The 22,159-nt window shown below is 42.9% G+C and overlaps 2 protein-coding genes across 3 annotated transcripts in view; one reads left to right on the top strand and one right to left on the bottom strand.

Moving 5' to 3' along the window:
• Positions 1 to 232: 232 nt before the first annotated feature.
• On the bottom strand, positions 233 to 11,427 carry nr1d4a (nuclear receptor subfamily 1, group D, member 4a). The gene is given in 9 exon segments (XM_029435064.1): positions 233 to 1,648; positions 1,767 to 1,977; positions 2,094 to 2,279; positions 2,381 to 2,952; positions 4,972 to 5,116; positions 5,210 to 5,298; positions 5,391 to 5,449; positions 5,451 to 5,700; positions 10,905 to 11,427. Coding segments are annotated over 9 exon segments (1,728 nt in total). The 5' UTR covers positions 10,924 to 11,427; the 3' UTR covers positions 233 to 1,451.
• The window catches only part of rarga (retinoic acid receptor gamma a), a 53,386-nt gene continuing 32,748 nt past the window's right edge, over positions 1,522 to 22,159 (top strand). Inside the window, exons 1-5 of one of the 2 annotated variants that reach the window (XM_029435065.1) lie at positions 1,522 to 1,663; positions 1,773 to 1,902; positions 12,741 to 12,867; positions 12,997 to 13,102; positions 18,488 to 18,557. The gene's annotated coding sequence lies outside the window, so the exon portion shown is untranslated. The remainder of the gene's footprint in view (positions 1,664 to 1,772; positions 1,903 to 12,740; positions 12,868 to 12,996; positions 13,103 to 18,487; positions 18,558 to 22,159) is intronic. The other variant, XM_029435066.1, reaches the window with a different exon arrangement.

The following is a 22,159-nucleotide window of genomic DNA, read 5'->3' as shown; positions in this document are numbered from 1 at the left end:
TGTGTCAGTGTGCAAGCAGCATTTTACTGTTGTAGCTGGTTGAAGTGGAAAAGATTTAAACTTCTTTATTTACAATACTCCTAAAATGTAGTGGAGTATAAGTACAAAGCAGCATAAAAGCAGCAAATTGTACAATACAATATTTGAGAAAATGTACTTAGTTATTTTTCTAAATCTAAATCTTTCCTACATTTTGCCTGAATGGACACAAAAGAATGACACACAAGCGAAGTAATACATAATTTGAATTTTATATCATTATATAATTTCTATTTAGGAATAGATATTTACAAAATGTACACAATGTGCTCAATCAGCCATAATCAAACAAACAAACAGTGAGAAGACCAATCAAATAAGATCTTTCACACAAAAATATCTATTGTGTTTGTATGACAAACATTGGGGGCAGAGGAAGGGTGCGTTTTGGAGTGAGTGCTGGTGATTTCAGGGATTATGCTGGTTGGTTACATCATTAAGTGCGTCTAAGCCGTCTGAGAATCCCTACTACATGTTCTCCAGTGCAAAGCCCCCTTGGCATGGCCAAACCCCCACCTATTACAGGAAGGTCAGTACATTCTTCTTTACACCAAACTCATCCTTCCGATCCATCACATCAATTCAATCATTGATACATAGACATTAGGGTAACATAATATTTACAGCAACACAAATAAACAAAGGAACTACAAAACCAAACATGCACGAGGCGTCTCCATCAGTCCAGCTGTCATACGATATAGTGACGCAGATACAATGTTTTTGTGAAATAATACAACATGCCATTGATTTATGAAGTTGGCATACTTAAACCCAACGTGTGCCAAATGTTTTCTGGAAGATTGGTCATAAAAAAGGAAGAGACAGAATGCAGCTTATTGTGTACAGGGGACACATTAAAACATTGAACTCATTTCAGTAATGCAGATGGTATGTTTGTGAAACATTGATGCACATTTACCTTAATATTTCAGTTTTCACTATGTATTATATACAGGTTCCCTTTCTCTTAAACACAGACTGACATAGTCAATCATCACTAATGGTCCCTAAGTAATTGCTTTCTTTTAGCTGCTGCTTAGTGATGGCCTGTTGATACTGTACGGCTTAAGGAATAAACAGAAGTGAACTGGCTTTTATTCTTAAGTACACTGGATATAATAAGCAAGTGCACAAATGATTTGTCCAAAAGAGTTATACTAAATCTACATGATCTTTTTTTTTTTTTACTGGCACAATGTTTTTCAAGGGGTGTTGAGGTTTATGTGTCGACATGAGTTTATTTGGCCCAAAACAGCATGAAGATCAATAGTGAGTCAACTGCCCTCATCTATCCCTTTGAAAAGCACTCCTCAGTTTGCACAAGTCCTTGTTCTTCAATTTTCAAGTCCTGTCCCGTGTGTGTGTGTGTGTGTGTGTGTGTGTGTGTGTGTGTGTGTGTGTGTGCGCGCTCAAGGGTCGATGCGAAAGGCCAACAGTTTGTCAGAGTGCAGATTGTTGAGGGTGCGCAGGTCTGGCAGGCGCAGGAGGAGTTTGGGGAAGAGGGCGTTCTCATCTGGGCGACGACGAGTGATCAGTGACCGTAGGGCACGGATCAGACCCTCCTGTAGCTGCTCCACAGCCTGCATGTCCAAGATGCCAGAACGATCTGAGGAGCACAGAGGTATGCGAAGTGTGAGTGGTTGACAGACACAATGACTACATTATTTGTTCACTAACAACATGTCACTGCTCTGCAGCTTGAGTAAATGATGTGCCTCTCTCACCTGCAGAGACCAGCACCACAGCCATGAAGAGGGCCATTTCATCAGGCTCCAGCCCCAGGGAGCCCAACTTCTCACTGAAGTCAAACATTGCGTCCAGCAGAGTGCCCATGCCCAAGGCCCGCAGGGTGGACAGGGGGTAAGTTTGGCCATTCAGGAAAGTCACTGTACGCTCCTCAGCATTGAACAAGGTGCAGAACCTCACCATCAGAACCTAAAAACACACGAGGAACAAAAAGATAAGTTCAAGGCAAATACTTACACCAAGGAAACACATGGACTCACAGAGCCACACATTGGAACTTAATCCTCTGAAATGTATGTCATTACCTGGAAGGTGCCTGATTTGAGCAGCATGACTTGGTCTTGTTGGCTAAGCTCTTGAAATCCTGGGATGCCCTTGGCAAACTCTACCACCTCCTTGACAGCTGGAGTGAAACACTGCGAGAAGGATTCCCATATCTCCTGACTCGTGCGCTCTGCGCCTGATACGGGCCACGCATTGAGAGGACAGGCCTGAGAGAAAGACAAAAGAAATAGAAAGAATCATAAGTTGTTGCCCAGACAAGATACATCACATGAGTCCTGATGTAATTTAGTATGCTTCCTGCACTTACCAGCACTTTGGCTCCTGAAGCTAATTTCCATGGGCAGGAGGGCTGGTTTTGGGAACTTCCTGCATTGTGAAAACTGTTATGATTGGCAGAGCTGCCCCTCTGAGAGGTTGTACCGTTGGACTGATCATGATTCTGATTGGTTGACACTGAGTAGGTGTTGCGATTGTTGTCAACATTGTGGTACGTAGATTGGTTTTCATTTGGTGCAACTGGGCAATGACTGGCAGACGCAACAGGGCAAGACTGATAACTCTGGCCGGAGGTAGGGTGAGAGGAGACTTGGCTAAAACTGGCACCTTGAGAAAAGGGACATGTGTTATTGCTGGTAGAGATGTTATCCCTCTTGGCTGCTCTCTCTTGGCTGTTGCTGCTGGTGAAGATGTCACGGTAGGCTCTGGAGATAGCCCCAATGGCCTCTTTTGAGTCGACATCTTCTGAGCTGCTGGCAGTTTCCCTCACTGATGGGGAGTCCATCTCCATGGCAGCCGACTCATTTAGGCTGTTCATGTAGCTCTGCATCTCATCCAGGAGTCGCTGCTTCTCTCTCTTGGGGATGCGGCCAAAACGCACAGCTATGGAAGACACAAGCAGTGAAGACAGATCAGCTTTCAGTCATTGGGACAACATGGACATTTACACTGGACACGTTTTGTGTTTTCAGAGTTTGTTTTCTTGCTCAAAATGAATGCTCTCTGAAGTTACATAACATTCTAAAGACACAAACGCTCAAATGACACCCAAGACAAAATGACCTCCTTAAAGATCAAGGCTATAAGCTAAAGCGAAGCTTGGTGAAACGGTTACCTAACACACCTCTTCATACACACGCTGCACAGAATGAAATTTAATAACGGAGAATCACATAAGTTGTGAGATAAAACTTCTCTCTCTTCACCCATATCCCCACCCCCTTCCCACAGTAACCATCAGCTGGATAGGCTATTTATAGACCGCTGCTGCCATCTGCCTGATCCTCTCCTCTATCCACCCCTGTCTGCTTCCTCTACAGCTCCCTCCCTCCATTTGTAAGTAGGGCAGTGGGGCAACGTGAGCGTGATGTCACTGCCACTGAGATCGTGAGAGGGAGAAAGATAAGAGAGGTGGGCTTGAAGAGCATAAATGATTTGCGAAGACAGTATTGCGAACATGAAGAGGACTGACGTGAGAGACTGTGATGGATGGGGAATAAGAGAGTGTGCTAGGTGGAGTTGGATAAGGCAGAAAAGTTTGCAGTATAGCATATCTGAACATTTCTTTGGAAATGTAGCATAAGTTTTGTATAGCAGCAACAATATTTGTAAAGCAATGTACTGTTAGTCCCATATGTTAAACAATAGAAATGTACATAAAGCCACAGTGTTGGGTTGAGTGAGGTGTAATATGCACAGTAGATATTGCTTTGGTTAAAAAGAAGCAAATCTGGAAAAATGATGCTCTGGTTAGAGGAAGAAAAGTGTGCCATCATGCCAACAGACTTTATAATTTGTCTATATTGCAGAGCCAAAGTCACACAGCTGCTTGGTGTGAATTCAGGGTGTACTATTTATTGCTGCAGGCAGTTGCATGTGGTTTTCCTGTTTTTGTAATGATTAAAGCAGAACGAAAAGGGGTTTCTAGGTTGTGGTCCTTAACACTTTCGAATCTCCTCTGAGGGTCGACCTGACTCTTTGTTCTCTTTTTGAGTCATATTTTGCCACCCTATTTTCTCTGCACCAGAAGTGCAGAAACAACAGTAACCTGTTTACTAAGCAATGACGTGTGGAGATGAGAAGAAACCATACTGAGAGGAAGAAGGCATGCAAACTACACCAAGTAGGTCACGATGCATGAGTACACTATAGGCCCAATTCTGTATTGTTTTTTTCTAGGTCAGCCCAACTCTTTTCTTAATATGTGATGAAAGGTGATCAATCAATGTTCAGCTATCTAAACTAAAACTAGTTGATGTGAGCATCACGCCTGATGAAGTCTGTCACAACCACTGGCTGTTTTCTGCATCCCTTGCTTAAGTGTCGCCCTATCCCTCATTAATTGCAGTAAGACGTTCTATGGGCATACAAAAGGTAATCAAGTTGACCCTGTTCCAATTTCCTAAAATAATTCCTGTGTTTGCTGCAGTTTTCTAGATGATAGATGGCTTTAGGGACTCCAAGGCTCCTTTTCTCATAAATCATTGTCTGAGGGGGAGATGCAAGAGAGCTGAGGGAACATGGTGGGCACATGGAGGGGGAGGTGCTGTACTGAACAAGAGCATAGAGGTAAGAGCAATGTGGGAAGATGCTGCAAAGGCACGAGAAAGACACGTAGAAACTTAAGGGATTGATACAAGGACATATGGTAATCTTTGGCAGTGCAGTGACATAGAAGGGCGAAGCAGGTGCAGGTCTGCTGACAAAGTGAGTGACTGAGCTACTGGCACGATGACCTTAAAAGACTTTCCGCATTACATTTTTCACACAGACCTACATATCTGTACTGTGGCTCTTTTGGGCCGCCCATTTCCCTGAAGCTTTGGCTAATCAGAGCACTGTGGCATTTTGGCAGAACTGCATGAGGGCCTCTCTCATGAAAAATGTGTCAGGATGTCTCACCATCTCTTGACATGCCAACAGAGAGGCATTTCTTGAAGCGGCAGTGCTGGCACCGGTTGCGGTTCATGCGCATGATCAGACAGCTCTCATTCTTCACACACATCTTATAGTTGATGTTCTGCTGGATGCTGCGGCGGAAAAAACCCTGCAACAAAAACAAAATCACATGAAGCTGGTGCACGAAGAGCAACACATTGTTGACTCACTCCATAAGTTTTTTTTCTGATCAGGGGTTTACCTTGCATCCCTCGCATGCATGTACTCCATAGTGGAAACCAGATGCAATGTCCCCACAGACTTTGCAAAGCAGAACCATTCCACCTGTCTCTGAGGAAGGATAAACAGATAGTTAGATGAGCTGCTAATTGTCGATCGAGGCATAAATCTTTATGCATAATCGACAGTGGGAAAACACTTACTCGTGAAAGTTCCTGTAAACCCGCAAGGCCTCTTTCCGGCGATGGGGTGTGCATAGGTATGCATGTGGAGTGGCTGCCGCTGCAGGGCCACTGTGGATCTGTGGGAACTGGAATACCAGTTTGGAGGATGAGGTTTTGCACGTAGCTGCCCTATGTTTCAAAACCCCAATCTCTGTGAAGACCACCTCCTCTGGAGATGAGGGCTGGGAGTGTGGAGAAGGTGACTGTGTTTGGTACCCACTGGAGGGGCTGCCAGGGCTGCCAGGGCTGGGGCTGGAACTGCCAGAGGACCCTGCATACAGGATGACTCCTGCAGACAAGGGGAAGAATGGAGGAGAGTTTGGAGTCGGCTCTTAATTAAAGCACACAATGTCATTTTGCAGGTATTGATTATTTTCATTATTATGTGCCATACATGTAATTAGTGGCCTAAATAAACAAATTCTAAAGTGTATTATACATTTTCAATTTGGCAATCCCTATTCCCTAAAAACCGTTCAGCTAATCTACAGCTTTGGATGTTATGTGATGTAAAGTTGCACACGTTCTGGGCAGCAGTGAACAGTTTTGAGAATCTGCTGCGTCGTTGTCTCATCCTGAGTGCAATATGCATAATGTTGCGTTCAAGCGGATACAGTGATCGCTAAAAATACTGCTGGTAGCACAGCAACAAAGCACGCAGGCTTCCATTAGAAGCGCCAACGACACGCACCTTTTTGTAAATAATTCCTGCGTCATGCTAATGCAGTATTCATATAGGAACCGTATACGTGGAATGTTTTTTTCGTGGTTCAGCTGCGGTTGTTTCTGAAGTTGCGTTTCCCCCCCCTCCTCTCTCTCTTGCTCTCTCTCGCGTGCGCGCGCGCACTTCTAGTCATGCGTTGTGGATGAGCTGAGACACGGCCTCACGTGTCTGCGGGGTCTGCTGCCTCCTCCGCTCCAATAATAGCCTCGCTCTCCTGGCACCGTGCCCAGCGTCAGCTAACAGCACGACACCTGACCGCCGCCTCACATGCATGGACTCCTGACACTGTTACTGCCCGAACCAAATCCGCAGTCTCGTGTCGAGAATCACTTCAACTATCTGAAGTCAGATCTTTGTTTACAAACACAAGCTGACTGGGAGGCTCCCCAGGCATGAGGTGACACCATATCTCAGCCACTGCTGTTCATGTGCCACCAACAATTGGAGAATGTGAGTCACGTTTTTGCAAAGGAAAAACCTCAACTGTATGGACTGGACTGGTGTTATAATAAACTAACAACTCAGTGTACAGTAAAGTCCAGCAGAGAGACGTTCAATGGCCAATTATATGCAAGTTAATATTCAAAATAATTTAAACAAATATGGGTCCAAATTATAACTTCATTCATGATTGGCTTTGCACATGCAACTGAGAAATGTACAACATTCAAATACTTTTCCAACATCCAAGTAGTACAGTGGTTTAGCCAACTCAGCCTTGTATATGGAAATCATGCACAGGTGCAGTAGACCTATCCCTGTGTTTGTGTGTTGCCATTTGCTGCCCACAGTATTTGTTTGAGCTCTTATGTATTGATAATCCCTCACCCAGCACGTGATGGTGGTTTGTTGACTCATGCCAGAGCCATAGAGCGACCCAGCAGACCTGAGCCTCACCTCTTCCTGAGCTTACAGTCGTGACTCCACCCAAACATGTCCACTTGAAGACTCACATGTACAGAAAGTGTTTATGAATGACCCTGAGAGCCGCCCTGCTGTAAACACTGTCAATTAACAATCTCTTTTACAGTCTGCTCTCGAGTAGTGATGGACGGATACTATAAAAACCTGTTTGTGTCAAGTGTCATAGTCCAAAGGTTACTACAATTGAATTGGCCTTGCAGGCTCCCTTCTTCTTACATGTCTTGTTATATTATGATCATAACTTTTTGCCACATATGGTTAAAGAAGGAAGTAGCCTAGTTGTCATATGCCCTCAGTCCTCAGCATAGTTGAGGGAGAATATAGAATGATATTGTCGTTTTCAATATTTGAATGCAAAATATAGGACATTTAGGTATCCATATTATCGCTTACTTTCACTCATTCACCTTATAATACAGGCCATGGAAAGAGCAACAGATAGCTTACAGATAAGGTGACCGTAGTGTTTGTTTGCCCTTGTAAAGTTTCTAAACATGGCATATAGGTTGCTTCCTTAACAGAGCAATGCCGTGTTTGCTATAATAGAACATTATGTAGGATATCTGCAATGCCCATAAATAAGAGTTGTGCTACTGAACATGGCCAATCTGTGAGCACTACTTGGGTGCTTGCAGTAGACTTCATTAACTAGGCTTGTGTAAGTAGGTCAATATCACAGGAACTTGATATAATTGAGTGTACGTGCCTCTAGCATTTCTTCAAGTTGATGCTGTATCACACACACTGGCTCATGCCGTTACCAGGAGCAACTGTATTGGTATCACAGTGGATATCATTTATTAACAGCAGTATATGATTGGAAATCTATAGTCTAATGCCCTTGAAATAGTTTCATGTCTGGCAAGCTGGCTCTGTCAAACATGGGTTGAAAAACATCCCTTTCAGGATTGTGCCACAGAGTTGCAGCCTTAATGTTTCTAATCCGATATATGTTACAGCATCGTTTGGAGAGCGCAGCGGATGAGAGGAGAGATGTGTTTAACAGCAGAGTCACGTTCCAGCTGAAACCCACCCTAAGCGGATCTAAACCGATGAGTTGGGTACAGATGTTGCAGAGTCAAAATCGAGTCAGCTTTTACCGCACTGCGAGCTCTGTGGTTAAAAAAAAGGGGGGGGGGGTGCTTTCTTCAATGCAAGCAAAAGGCGCATGTGGCGGGAAAACGTGACAAGAGAGAAAAAAAAGTTCATGCATGGAATCGCTGACCCACTGACCAAGCTCACCATGGCTGCAGGCGGCATCAGCACGGAAGCGTCCGTGAGAGCGGGGAAGTAGCGGGAGGAGGGTCCGGGTATCTCACGCGTCGCACGCGGCTCTGCGAGGGAAGCCACGTGAGGAGGCTTTTGACGGAGTGTTCACTGGGAAGACATGAAGCTGCGCCCCAGCCAGAAGCCAGAGCTCCCACAGCCCGCCATGGGCTTACAATTAAAGAGCCAAATTAAATAGAGCAGCATGTTATGCGGCGGGGTGGTCTGACTGTGCAGCAGCAGCACCTGCACAGTCAGCCAGGCATCTAGTTTTTAAACAATATGTAAAGTAAAGGTATGTGGCCAAACCCATAAATGCATATAATAGAATTTCTCTCTAATATACAATCACCATACCTTTTGTTGATTATAGCCTAGTATGTTTAATATAGGTCTACGCTTTAGTTGGTTTCTTAAAATCCCCTTTTATAATAATTAAAGAAAAAATTCTAATAATTTTAGATCGCCTATATGAGAAGATCAGTTGTACTACTCAGTTTCTTCCATTCCTTTGCAGAAGACCTCCACCGGGGCAGTCTCAGTCATAATATTTTGAACAAAAAGTTGAAATATTACGAGAATAAAGTAATGACAATAAATTATTTTAGGTGGGGCTGTATTGTGCCTTTTTATAGGAGGTTCAAGGGCGTTTATATTTGTCATAGCAAAATGTGCCAATGTGAGTGGCCATCAGGGCCCAATATCCAAAAGGTTTTTGGAGGGCCAAAAGAATTAACCTGGTTTGCCTTTCCTAACAGTGCGCCCCTGAGAGTGGGGAAAATCAATTGTTCTGATTTGCATCATTTGGCAGCTAAATATATTCTAGTTATAATTCGAATGCAAATTCATTTTTGTTTTTCTAAAATTTGGGACTGTAAACTGGCCCTGACCTCCCCTACATTACGCGTATACGAGGAAGGAATAGATAATAGGCCAACTGTGTGGCACACACACACACACACACACACACACACACACACACACACACACACACACACACACACACACACACACACACACACACACACACACAATCTCATTTGATCTACTTTATGAGCCTTACATCCCACCACTGCAGCCATATTTTTGCTAAGTTATGATGATGTTTATGAGCTTTATTTAGGTCACTACACTGACCTCATGATTGAAATTAAGTCAAGTGCTTTCCAATAACTTAGTGAAACATTAAAGGTCAGGGAAACCAGTTCAAGGTGGTCACTTAGATTTAGATCGGTGAGAGGAAGAACACATTACAAAAGACTTAAAAAGTTTAAAGATGCACTGTCAGTTAAATAGAACATAAGCAATAATATATATATATATATATATATATATATATATATATATATATATATATACTATAATAGACTATCATATAAAAGCTTAAAATGTCCTTCTTCCCCCACCACATAACATCCCCCAATCATCAAACACCACCAGAAAAGCCCAGTCTGCAGTCTTCATCTTTATAGGCTGACTAATACTACATCTATATTATCTGTGATCACACTTTTAACTGCATTGCTTGATCCGTGACAAACACTGACCTACTTTATCAACATAAATAGAAAGCCATAACTCTGTGTGGGTTCAGTGTTGCCCTCAGATTAGAGTTACATGTTGACGCTGCACAGGGAGCGCCCATCACCTGTGCTGGAACGTGACTGTCGCTGTTGTAAATGATTCACAATCAATTAGGAAAGGGGAAACAGAAGGCATGTGCACTATTTGGCTGACCTCGAGAAAGTGCTGTCTAATACCACTTAACGGATGGAAGTCCCGCGGTTATCAACTTTAGGCTGAAGGCACTTCACCATGGCCTTGATAATAAAAACTAGCACGCCATTTACGCCAAAGTTTCTGTGTTTTTTTCCCCCGTGAGATGATAAAGGGTTAGTGCGCAGTTAAAGTTCAAGCTCTGACATGTTTTGATTACAGTGACAGCCAGTGTACTGTAGCTCCACGTGAGTTTGTTTTCATGGAAAGAAACAGGAAGCGTCCAGCTACACCCATATGTCGCGGTTCACTGTCAGCAGAGTTGCGCTGCGTCCAAATGTCAAAACGCAGCGCAACTGTTTTGACAAGTTTGCGTAAAGTCCACTCTTACATTGTACTTTTATTAAGTTTAAGAACAAGTTGACGTGATTAAATGACCAAAGACCGAACTCGTGCATGAGTCTTATTGTCATAAACACAACTCGGCTCAGTCAAACCTGCAAAACTTATATTTCGTGCTCCTAATATATGTCCTATGACAATAACTCGTACATTAAATGGTACGCATAGTTGCCAATAATGCAGATATTTGGCGAAAATAAATGTTCAGCTTTTAAATGTTTCACACAATCAGTCAAATAATAAATAATGGAAAAGCCACTTAGCCGCGTTATATTGATTAAATATATCTTAGATTTAAATCAAAGTTATATTTTATTTAAGGTTAAGGTTGAGTCAGACAAGCAGACAGGCAACAACATGATCGAAATCGCTAAACAATGACCCGTTAATCAATCCTGACTCTTAAGTCAGCATTGCTAATATAATGAAGAGATTGCTGTCAAATATAAAGTTAATCTTACCACCAGGGCTGTTATCCATGTCTCACGTTGATGTCGATCACTTTAAACTGACTTGAAGATATACGTCGTGAATGTCACTAGACTGGAGCAAAAGTATTTTGAAGACAGGTGAGAAAGTCAAAAAACAGTTTTCCGTAAAACACCTGCTACATACAAAAATCTGAAGAAGTGATGGAAATGTGTCCAGTGCGTGTTTCCCGGTAAATTGTAGAGATGTGTCTCTCTTAGTGCTCAGTTCTGGTCTGAGAGAGGTGAGTTATACAGGTCTTCTCAAAGATACATGGATGCCTTCTGTGCTCTGGATACTGCGCCTCGACGTGCGCGAGTGTGGTGTTGCACGAGCGGAGATTAAAGGATTCTCACGAATTCCAAGAAAGTACAATCAGCAAATCCGTGAACTCTATCAGGCACGGCATACACACCCACTGATACAAACACCCACGTCTATCACATTTGCAGGTAAGTATGTGAAATGTGACCGCCTTTCCGTTGTGTCCGCCTCAACTTGTGTTGTGTCTGTTAGTGTGGGATTCGGCTCACTCTTTGTATCTCGCGGACTCCCTTCTCTCCCTCTCTCTCCTTCACGCTTTTGTGCGTTTTCATTGGCGGGGATCTGGAGCGGAGGGGAGTGTGGTGCGCTTATTCGACCGTGGTATGGGTTCAGTAAAGCCACGCTACATGTGAGCTCTGCATGTGCCGGGGAGAGCGCTGCCCTACTGATACACATTTTATGCAAAAATACTGAGCGTGTGGTGTGCAGGGATGGAGAGATTGGAGGATGAAGCACATGCACAATAGGCGTGGCTCACCGTGACTGTTGGTTCTCTGACAAGCAGCGGTGCAAACGGATGCTAAATACTGAGACATGCCAAACATTGACATGCCAAACAACAAGCAAGTGTCAAGTTTAAAGCCCGTGTGTCAAAGGAAAGAATACTGACACATGTAGATCCTATATTATTTGAGCATTTATGGATATTTTGGTGTTTTTAAAACTAGGCCTCCTCTGTGCGCTTACGGGTAAAGTTAGTTTTTTATAAGTTAGTTTTTCATTGTAGGCTATTCCTAATTTTAAATGTTTGCGCAACGATAAGTTCTATAACATTCAGTCAGCTGCACACTCTGTAACCTGCTGTGTGACTCATGCAGGTTTATACACAGCTTGTGGAAAGCGCCTCTCAGTGGAAATTCATGGAATTGACACAAACTGACAATCTTTCTGTCTGTGCGTCTCTGTCGAGACAAAATGTTCCTTAGAAGTCTTAATGCAAGAGTACACTTTCATGTAGATATTGCAGACAGTCAATTTTAGCTTTTGAAAATTGAATTTCAACTAAGTCATGATATGTGTTTATATGTTCTAAAGACGCTTATTGCGTTTTATTCACTATAAACACGCAGTATTGCTGATAATCAGAAATAACAAACACAAATTAAGACATTAAAGCATAGCAATGGTAAAGTAATTGGTTTTGTATAAAATGAATGGTTGAATCAAATATTGGTTTTATTACAAAGCTGTAATAAAAAGCTGTGTTTTGTATTATATATTTGATCCTTTTCCATCTAGTAATTATTTGCTTTAGTGGCTTGTTAACTCACCAATATTCATTTATTTCCACTTCCTCGTGCTTACACGTGTGAAGCACTACAAATACGTTTTTTAATTGATTAGCCAAAAGAAGTAGATTATGCTCAATTTCGTCATGATCATAGGGAAGCAAGGAGTAGCAGATTTAGTAAGATATCTATTTACATACATCTTGACACTTACTTATCTATTACTTGCTTTATTTGTTTGTTTGGGTTTCCTTCTTATCTTGTCGTCATTGACAGGACGTGTGCTGCAGTCCTCCTTTCCGTCACTAGGCGGAGACACAGTGCCAGAAATCTCCACGCACGGTAGCTCCCATCGACGCCCTTGAGCTGCCGGGACACAGTGACGGATTGGCAACAAACGAAGGTAATCTGACAAATGACTGAAGTGATCTCTGACACGTAAAACCAAATGGCGTGATTTTTACAAGCTGCTGTGCTGTATTTGAGGATTTATCTGAAGACTGTCCATGACTTTGTTTTGTCTCCTTCACAGAAAACTTCGGTGTGCGTGCGCTTGTCATCCACTATTTATGTTTCTAACTTCTGGGGGAATGTGCTCGCGTATGAAGCCGAGGCAAACGCTACTCTAAGTGAAAAAGGTAGGATTGTGTACTTTACATAAATCATCTCCTGCCGTGATTAATTGGATGTGTCTAAGAATAACGTTGCCCAAACTGCGTCAATCCGGGTGTGTTTACTGTATGTATGTGTGTGCGTGCGTGTGTGTGTGTGTGTGTGTGTGTGTGTGTGTAAAACTCGAGCACTCATCATGAGAACACGTTATGGCAGGGCACGAGATAATTACAGGCTGCTGAAACTGTTTGGGGACTGAGCAGAACAGAAGTCGTTGCCAACATACACACCTGCAAAGCACTGCTTTGCCTGAGGCTTGGAAGACAGTCTTCATCACTGTCTTTCTGTCTTTCCGTCTGTACGTCTGTCACCCATCCCCTAACCGCCCCCTCCCTCACGCACCTTGTTGAATGTGTGCTTTATGTGAACGATGCCAGTTTGGCGTGTGGCTGATGAGAGGCTTCACTTTATTCCAGGCTGAACCCTCTACTTTCTTTTAAATTAGCTTCCAGGACGGTTGATTAAGCTCAGGAAAGCAAAGCAAATGTTTTCCAGTAGTAGACTTTGTTGAATGAGCATGCATAGATTGTTTCTTCTACTTCTGTGTAGATGAATAGAAAAAGCAGCTCTTAACATACTAAACATATACCATATACATATTTATATACAAGCCCCACATGCCAAAAAGCTAATGAGAACTTCGTTTTCTTCATATTTCCTGCTCAGTATTTAATGCCCAACATTCTCACAAGGGCAGTTTTATGTGCAGGGAAGGAGGCATCGAAAAGAAGACCTTTCCTTTTGAGCTCACAGATTTGCAGTAATTACAGAATCACTTCCATATGTGGCTCTCTGGCTGCCTTCTCGCTGCCCCCACCACCCCTCTTCTTCCCCAGTGTTCTCTCTCTTTCCTCTCCCCTCTTTCATTTGCATTCTCCCCTATTCCTCATTTTTTCTGCTTTTATTTTGTTGGCTACCCTTCATGCACTCAGAGCATTTTTTTGTAAAACCACAGCTTAAACAAAGTTTATGATAATCAGAACATCCTGGCATTTTTGGCAAACGGCTGCGCTTTTTGGTGATTCAATTAGACCACGCTTGCCAGAAAAAGAAAAGAGTTTCTGTGCTTCAGTGAGAGAGGAGGGAGGGAGAGAAAAGAGACATGGACGGGTGAAGGGAAATGTTGAAGAATACGGAAATATGAAAAAGAGGAAAGCAAAAGAATGGGAGCTCAGTGAAGAATTCGAAGGCAGGGACGAAGCATGAAGGAGGGAGAGGTGGAACAGAAAATGAGGCAGCGAGAGGGAGGGCTGGAGTAATGCTTTTTGACAGAGGTGGGTTCAAGATGGGTTCATGATGACATCATGGCTGATTTTTGAGGAAAGTATAGACAGGAGAGCCGTTCACCTTTCATTGGACACACATGTTGGGGAATAGGCAGAGTGCTCATGTGCTGGCACACACGCTGGTAGTTGTGTCGACAGCCTCTGAATGCACCCCAAAATATGTTAAAAAAAGCGCATACACACACACACACACACACACACACACACACACACACACACACACACACACACACACTCGTCTTTTTATTTTCTCTCCCTCTCCCCCTCTCGTTTTCCCTTAATTTCTTCAGCAGTAAAAAAAGAAGCATTTCTCTCTCTCTATAACTGTTCCAAGCTTTGTGCTCATTTGTTTTTGTTAGAGGAGTACATAGCGGTATGTGCCCTTCGGTCCCTAACACATACATTTCTCCTTTGCCATGAGTAACTAATTTTCCTGTGAGTAGTATTCCTCCGTTTATGTTTTTACTTCAAGGCGGTTGGACTCTAAATGAGCGCACTTTGCCAGGCTGGATGAATGAGCTCCTTCATTTCACAGGATGTGTGTTTAAGTCTGTAACCAAGAAAGTGCAAGCAAGTGTATATTTGTGTGTTGTGTGTGTGTGTGTGTGTGTGTGTGTGTGTGTGTGTGTATAAATGAGTATTGAGTGGGGTGTGTGTCCACCCTGCATCCCCTGCCTGTCTCAATGTGGCACCAAACTTCACATGACATCAATCTGAATGTGGGGAAATAGTGATCTCATTACAGGCTTCTTGTTACTGATTAAAACCTGCCGCCACAGGCACCAGCACCCTGCACCCCTTCTCACCTCCCCACCACCAATCCCATCAAACCCCCTCCTCCTACAATCCATCCCTCTCTCCATCTCACCCTCCAGTTTTCTTTCCCTCCCTCTTACTACTTCACACCCCTTTCTCTCACATTCCCTGTACTATGGCCCTCTCGCCTTCCAACCCTCCTCCCCCTCTCTCCATCTCACTTTAACCCCTCTAACCTCACTTCCTCCCTCTTTTGCTCCCACCATCATCCCCCCTTTCCTCTTTCCTATCCTTTGCTGCTTTTCCTCTGCCAGCAAGCCTCAGGCCTCTCCTCCATGGCTCTGTGCATGCAAATACGTTGAATTTAAAGTGGAAACACACGACAGAGTACAATGTTACCATGAATATTTCATATCTTCATAAACACACCCAGAGAAGCTGCAAAGCTGAACAATGCCTGTGTTTGCCGGATGACTTCCTGTGAGGAATTGCCTCTCTTGCGTTTCGACTTTTTGTCAGAGTGTGCTGTGTCAGGATTGATGTCAGGGCAGTGTGTTATGATGTCACAGGCTGAAGTTAATGACACGAGAACGGACGGGGCCATAGGCCATGTTTCCAGTGGTGCCCAGAGAGAGAGATAGCACCCTGATCTATCTTCATTATCCCCCACTCTGCAGCCTCCCAGACACAATGATCATAAATCTCTGCCTGGAGCACACTTCACTGACACTGAAACACAAACACTAGTAACCTCTGACCTTCTCGCTGCTACTTCCTACGCGGACTCATCCATGCAAACACACACACACACACACACACACACACACACACACACACACACACACACACACACACACACATATATTCACAAGTGCAGACACACACACACATACATACGCAAAGCCTAAACACAACCCCTGCTTAAGCTCACTGTCATAATTTAATAAGGAGCACAGCACACACACACACACACACATACACACACACACACACACACACACACACACACACACACGACTATCATCATGTACTTGGTCTCAGTCAGTGTGATGGTATCACAACGACTTGATATCCACACTTTAGAGCTCGCATCACTGTAATGGCTGATATAAAGTGTTTGCAGTGTCCTGTGGTTGTTCTTACCTTCTTGTTTCATATTGTTTTCATATTGCTGATTTAGCACTGCTATGAAAACAGTTAAGGGATTTCTGTTAGCCTTAGTGGCCTCATAAGCAACACATAAATCAAACATAAACAAGATAAGGATCAGCTGAAGTGCTTTTTGCAATATGACTAAGATCTGTGCTTCCTGAATATAAGGTTTCTGCAAAAAGGCAGCACTGCTTATCCATTCATTCACCCTGATTATGTACCAGAAAATCCACATCAAAAAATGCATGAAAGGGTATTTCAGTGGGCTACTGTAGACCATATGTGGCTGTAAAGAACGGAAGCGCATAGGAATAACGAGAGCAAGGAAGGGCACTTGTGTTTTTTATTATGATGATGGCTTCACTTTATCCTGGAGACATATTGGGGCCGGTGTATTTGAGGATAAGGTCTCTGCCTGTATCACGCCGGTTACTGCGATTTACAAACAAAATACGCAGCAGTTATATCAGGTCCTAAAGGTACAGATAGCTGGGAAAACCAAAAAGAAAGTTCCACATGCTCCATTGGTTGGCAGTTCTGCTTCTGATTGTGATATTTGGGAGAATGTGAAGTGATGCATGGTCGATATGCCTCAAGGGCAATGTTTTAGATGAAGTTTCAGAATAAGTAGTGCATGTATAACTTGCTTATTTTGAAAATGCTTGCTGCACTTACTTGATTTAGATACTAATTAGACTAGAACTTTCTTATGGGAGTGTTTAAAGAAGAACTGTATTGTTTATCTATATTCTGCTGCAGAGGTAAAAGTGCCCGTTGAGATGCCAGTTGAGGTGTGCCCTCTCCTCCCAGTACTGAGGTTTGAGGTGCTCCTCATAACCAAAACAACTTGAGAAACATTACATTCAGAAAAACGGGGCACACGCCCATAACCACAAACACATAAACACAGATCTGAAACATATGATCTCATATGGAGAGAGGGGCACGTTCAGGGGCACACCCAAATCTGCTGCTGCCGCTGCTGCTGCTGCTGCTGCACAGCTCTGCCATCTCACACAGGACTTCCCTGTGCCACCACTGGCTTCATTATCTTTTAAATAGAGAAATCTGCAGGTTGTTTTGAAAGAATCTTGAGTTAAAAAAGAACAACTAACTGCATAATGTTTGGCAGGATGTTGACAGATGTTGTGTATCCTGAAAGAATGTTGGATTCCTGCTTTGAATGCCAAATTCTGGTTTTCATTTATCCTCAGTGAGAATGTTGTAGATATTCTATCAGCTTTCTTTGTGTCCAATACTTCCTTGATTAGTTTCACAAGGGTCCTCGTACTTTCTTTAATATTATGTCCTATCCATAATAATTGCATTAGTAGTGATGATATATTAATAATAATAATAAGAGTGATTTATTGTCACAGCTCTAGGAAGATTATCCCAGTAACATTAGGAGCAATAAAACACAGTGTCAGTGTAGTTACACAAATACAGCATCTACATGCCTGTAGTGAGCAGAGAGCTATGGCAAAAGTCCATCATAATAATTCCATAAATTGATCACATCAGGAATAAATGAAATAGGTGAATCTACTTAGACTTCTTGGAAGCGTAAACCTATCGGCTTGCCATTAAAGTATCATCTGTGTTGGATCAAAACTGTGTCATTTGTGTTCAGGATACTCAAACATCCTCTCAAATGAAATTGTGAATTTATTGATTAAACATGAACGATCTAAAGATCACGACATGGCGCCGCATTTAGACATGCGCAAACAGTTTTGTAGGTAAACCAACTCTTTGGCCAAGAAGATGAAGGAGAGAAAAAAAGATTTCACCCGGGAGACAAAGAAGAGAGAGAGAATTAAAAACAGAAACTTAAGCTCTCTGGGCCTTTTTCTTCCCCCCCAGGCATTTTGTGGCTTGTGAAAAAATGTGCTGTATATTTGAAGTGTTGGGTCACGTGACAAAGGAAGGCTTTATGAATCAGAGAGTATAATTATTTCTTAGTGAGTGAGACAGTGAGTGTGTGCCTGTGTTTGGGGAGTGAAAGAGTGATTTTAGGAGGTAGAGACTGCAAGAGAGGAGGAGAGAGTGAAAGAGGGGGAGTGAGGGAGAGAGAGAGAGGCTCACTGCTACTCTGTCTTCGCTGTCAGAAGGACTCTGATGAACGTACACACATCTTTTCTCCTTTCCCCCCAGCTAGCTCTGCTCATTAGACCGTTCCGGCAACTGCTTCATCTGTCCGTCTGCCTCATCAACACCAGAGCGGGTGAGTAATTTATACCTAAAAAGTTCAGAAACGGTAACTTTAGTCATTGTTTGTCTTCCGCTTCTCTCTCTCTCTCTCTCTCTCTCTCTCTCTCTCCCTCTCTCTCTCTGTCCCCTCTCTCTCTCTCTCTCTCTCTCTCTCTGTTAACAGAGAAAGAAAGAGAGAGAGAGAGGCTGCAATTCTTTGGGAACGGGTCGACGGTTTTAATTGAAGACAGAGACTGAGTGTGCATAACACTTGAGAGGCTTTGAGACAATTAATCATTGTTTTCCCCGAAATCGGAGCAGATTTCCATGTGTAAACACTAAAACGTCCTAACACACATGTTTGTTTGCGTGCAGTGTTTTTGTTTCTTTCCGCTTTATTAATGTGAGAATGACACTGAGTTTATATGAAAACATACTTGCACATGTGTGCACATATGTGCTTGTTAGTGAGTGTTTCAAGTGTTACCCAGTGCCTGTGGAGCTCTTTATTATTAGCATGTGTGTGTGTGTTAGTGTGTACAGGCTTGCATGTGTTTGATGTGTATGAATGTATTCACCAGAGGAGTCACCAGTCCTTGACCTTTTTTTAAATAAGCAACATATGAACACTTGGAAGAGAGAAACATTGTTTTCCACCTTTTTAAACAGCAGAGGCTAATTCCTGTGGCGTGAGGTGGGTCTGTAACTCTGGTCGAAGTTTATTCATTATGTTCCCATAGTAAGCAGCGTGTCAGTCAAGGTAATTTATTAATGCTGGCATATGTGCCAGGTAAACAGGTTGAACTTGTTACCGCCATGTGTAACACAGTGTGTTTAGTGCTGTTTGATTTGGATATCAGATGATCATGCGCCTGATGTCAGAGTGTAGCTTTCTGCAGTGTTTCGGTTTATTGCTCCAGCAGTGACTGGTCAGTAGGTAAACCGCTGCAGCTGGACTGCCTTGGCTTTGCACCTGCTGTCCACCGCTTATTTCCCCTGGTGGACTTGACATAAGTGTGAGGCACAGTTTGAGTGAAGGGAATTGAACAAAACGCCCACACGGTCGAGTGAGGGATGCCTGCTTGAAGGCCACAGTGATATCTGTGGCGCCCTCCGCTGTCATCTGGTCTATCAGTTTGACTGAGAGTCGGTGACATCTGGAGTGGAAGAAATGGAGCTCATCTCTGAGTAATGTCACTGCGCTTTCCTCCTCCTACAGAGCACCACCCGTGGGTCTGTCTTCGAGGACAGGCTGTCCATGCAGAGCAGTCACAGCATTTTGCTCGTCTTCAGTGACAGTTTGGGATCAATTATTATTTGCGCGTGCTGTTATATGCTCCAGATGGGTCATTGATCATGATCCATGTGATCATGTGTATGTCAGCTTTATCCGCCCTCGCCAAAAACATTCTCTCATTTTTGCTACAGACCAGCTTTACATTTCTATAGTCCATTTTCAGATACTGTCTATCAGTACAGATCAGCAATGATAAACTGGTTAAATGCCTATGGAAATAACTATTTAGGAACAAAAGCGCAAAATATTAGATTATATTGAAGTGTGATTAGTAGTTTTTCAGGTATATGTGCCTTAAATGTAGACATGTTATGGATCAAAAGGTTAAATGTAATCACAAAATAATAAAAACAACGATTTTCATTTCATTCATCCAGTTAAACCATCAGGGTTTTAAAATGTCACAACACTGTAATGTATTTTATACATTGATTTCTTTAAACACACCTGGTGTGTTACGTGGTAATACTCTGATACATCTGAGGTTTGGTAGGAACATAAACGCTTCTGTATTGCAAAATCATCTTACAGTCCTTCTTTGTGACATGACTTTGAGCAGTAAATCTGGGAGTTGTTGATACCTGTATTTCTCTGGAATTTCTATAGCAATTAAGACCAAGTAGTAGGGAGGGGTTGGACAGGTGGTTTGAGGAGAATCGAGGGGCTCTACCGCTACAACACTATAATTAACATGGAAACTATCTGCACACCATTTCCTATGTCTATTTTTGCAGGTGTGATGCTCTGATTGCGAGGATTTACATGTTCAGCCTGCCTTCAAGCTCTCTCTCATTAAAAGATGTTTTGGCACAGCATTAAACTGTGTGTGTTGTTTTGCCTGTGTGTGTTTGGGCCTGCTAGTGTTGCTTTGACTCCTGAGGCTAAAATGGGCGGCGATGAAATCCCTCCATTATGCATCTCTTCACACAGAGAAATGATTGTTAGTCTCTGTATGTTGAGGAAGGGAAACCTGTGTGAATCCTCTCTTTGCAATTACAAAACAAGACGTATTAGTAGCACCAACTTTACCTTTTAAAATAAAGGATATAGAGTAGAGTAGCCATCACACTGTTGCCGCTTTACTTCCTGTCTCTCTGACTCTCTTTATTTCTTCAAATGTCTTGCCATTCTGTGCCTTTGCCTTTTCCTGTTGTGGTGTGTTTTCTTGTATTGCTGGACCCACTGAAGTCTCACTATGAAGTACTCCAAAGAGCTCTACCACATCATGGAAACAGCAAGCTGTCAGGATGACTTCATCATGTCACAAAGTGTTTTATGTCTCACTGACTTCTCACTCTTTCCATACTTCTCTCCACCACTGGAAGTCAACACAGCCTGTTTTGTGTCATTACGTTTAAACAAAGAGACGAAAGAGAGAGAGAGAGAGAGAGAGAGAGAGAGAGAGAGAGAGAGAGCAAAAAAAGATTTAGGAATTAATGTTTGATGATTTATAAATTCACAAAACAATGATTTCATAATGACACTCCCCAGTGGCACTCATGAAAAACAATTCCTCTTTTAGTGACAAGTGATTACACAGAGGTGCTGCTTTGCAATGTTGCTGTAAGCAAATACGTGTTTGTGAGATGCAGAGAGCCGGCAGATGTCAAACAAGTTTGAGGCGATGGAATGCCGGTCTGTTTGGAGACACTGGACCGTCTGTCACTAGGTGTCTCTCTCAGAGCCATTAGCCAGCCACTTGTTGAAAGACGGTGAGCTGTCGGCTTTGCATCAGATAATAGTGTTAGGGATATTGTTTTCACAGGCAAAATACTGCTGACGCCAGCAGCAAGATCAGATAACGCTCTCCTGATGTTTCAATATGAACATTTTTGTTTGTCTGCGAAAGTCACAGACAGTTTCTCATTATGCCACCAAGTGTCCAAGTGCTACAAGCAGTTGGAAAAGCCAGTCTGTCAACTCAGGACACATGTTTGTTTAAGTGCTGCGTTAGTGTGACTTCACCCACGACCCAAAACTCAAACATAACTCTGCTTCAATCGGTTTCCTTAGAAAAGTTACCGAAAATAACTCACTCTGTGTATGTTGATGATTGGAGGACAGGGCCTGGAAGACATGCACAGTTTTCTGACACAAAATGAGCAGGAGTGGGCAAGTCAGAGATGGAAAAAGAGTGAGAGGACTCTGTGATTCTGCCAAAGCTTCCACTGCCAGGATACATGGTACAGTTCATTCGTCTCGAGGCTGTGAATTTACAATTCAATCCTTCCAGTAAAAGGTTTTGATTTGCTGCTCTGCCTGGACTGACTGACACCTATTCTTTAGTTTGTCTCGCAGTAAATTTCTTTAAATTGCATATTGTGGCCTTCTGGAGAGTT

Source organism: Cottoperca gobio, chromosome 7, assembly GCF_900634415.1.
Source record: "Cottoperca gobio chromosome 7, fCotGob3.1, whole genome shotgun sequence".
Lineage (NCBI taxonomy): Eukaryota > Metazoa > Chordata > Actinopteri > Perciformes > Bovichtidae > Cottoperca > Cottoperca gobio.
The sequence above is the reverse complement of the archived record's forward strand: the minus strand, read 5'-3'. Positions and strand labels throughout refer to the sequence as shown.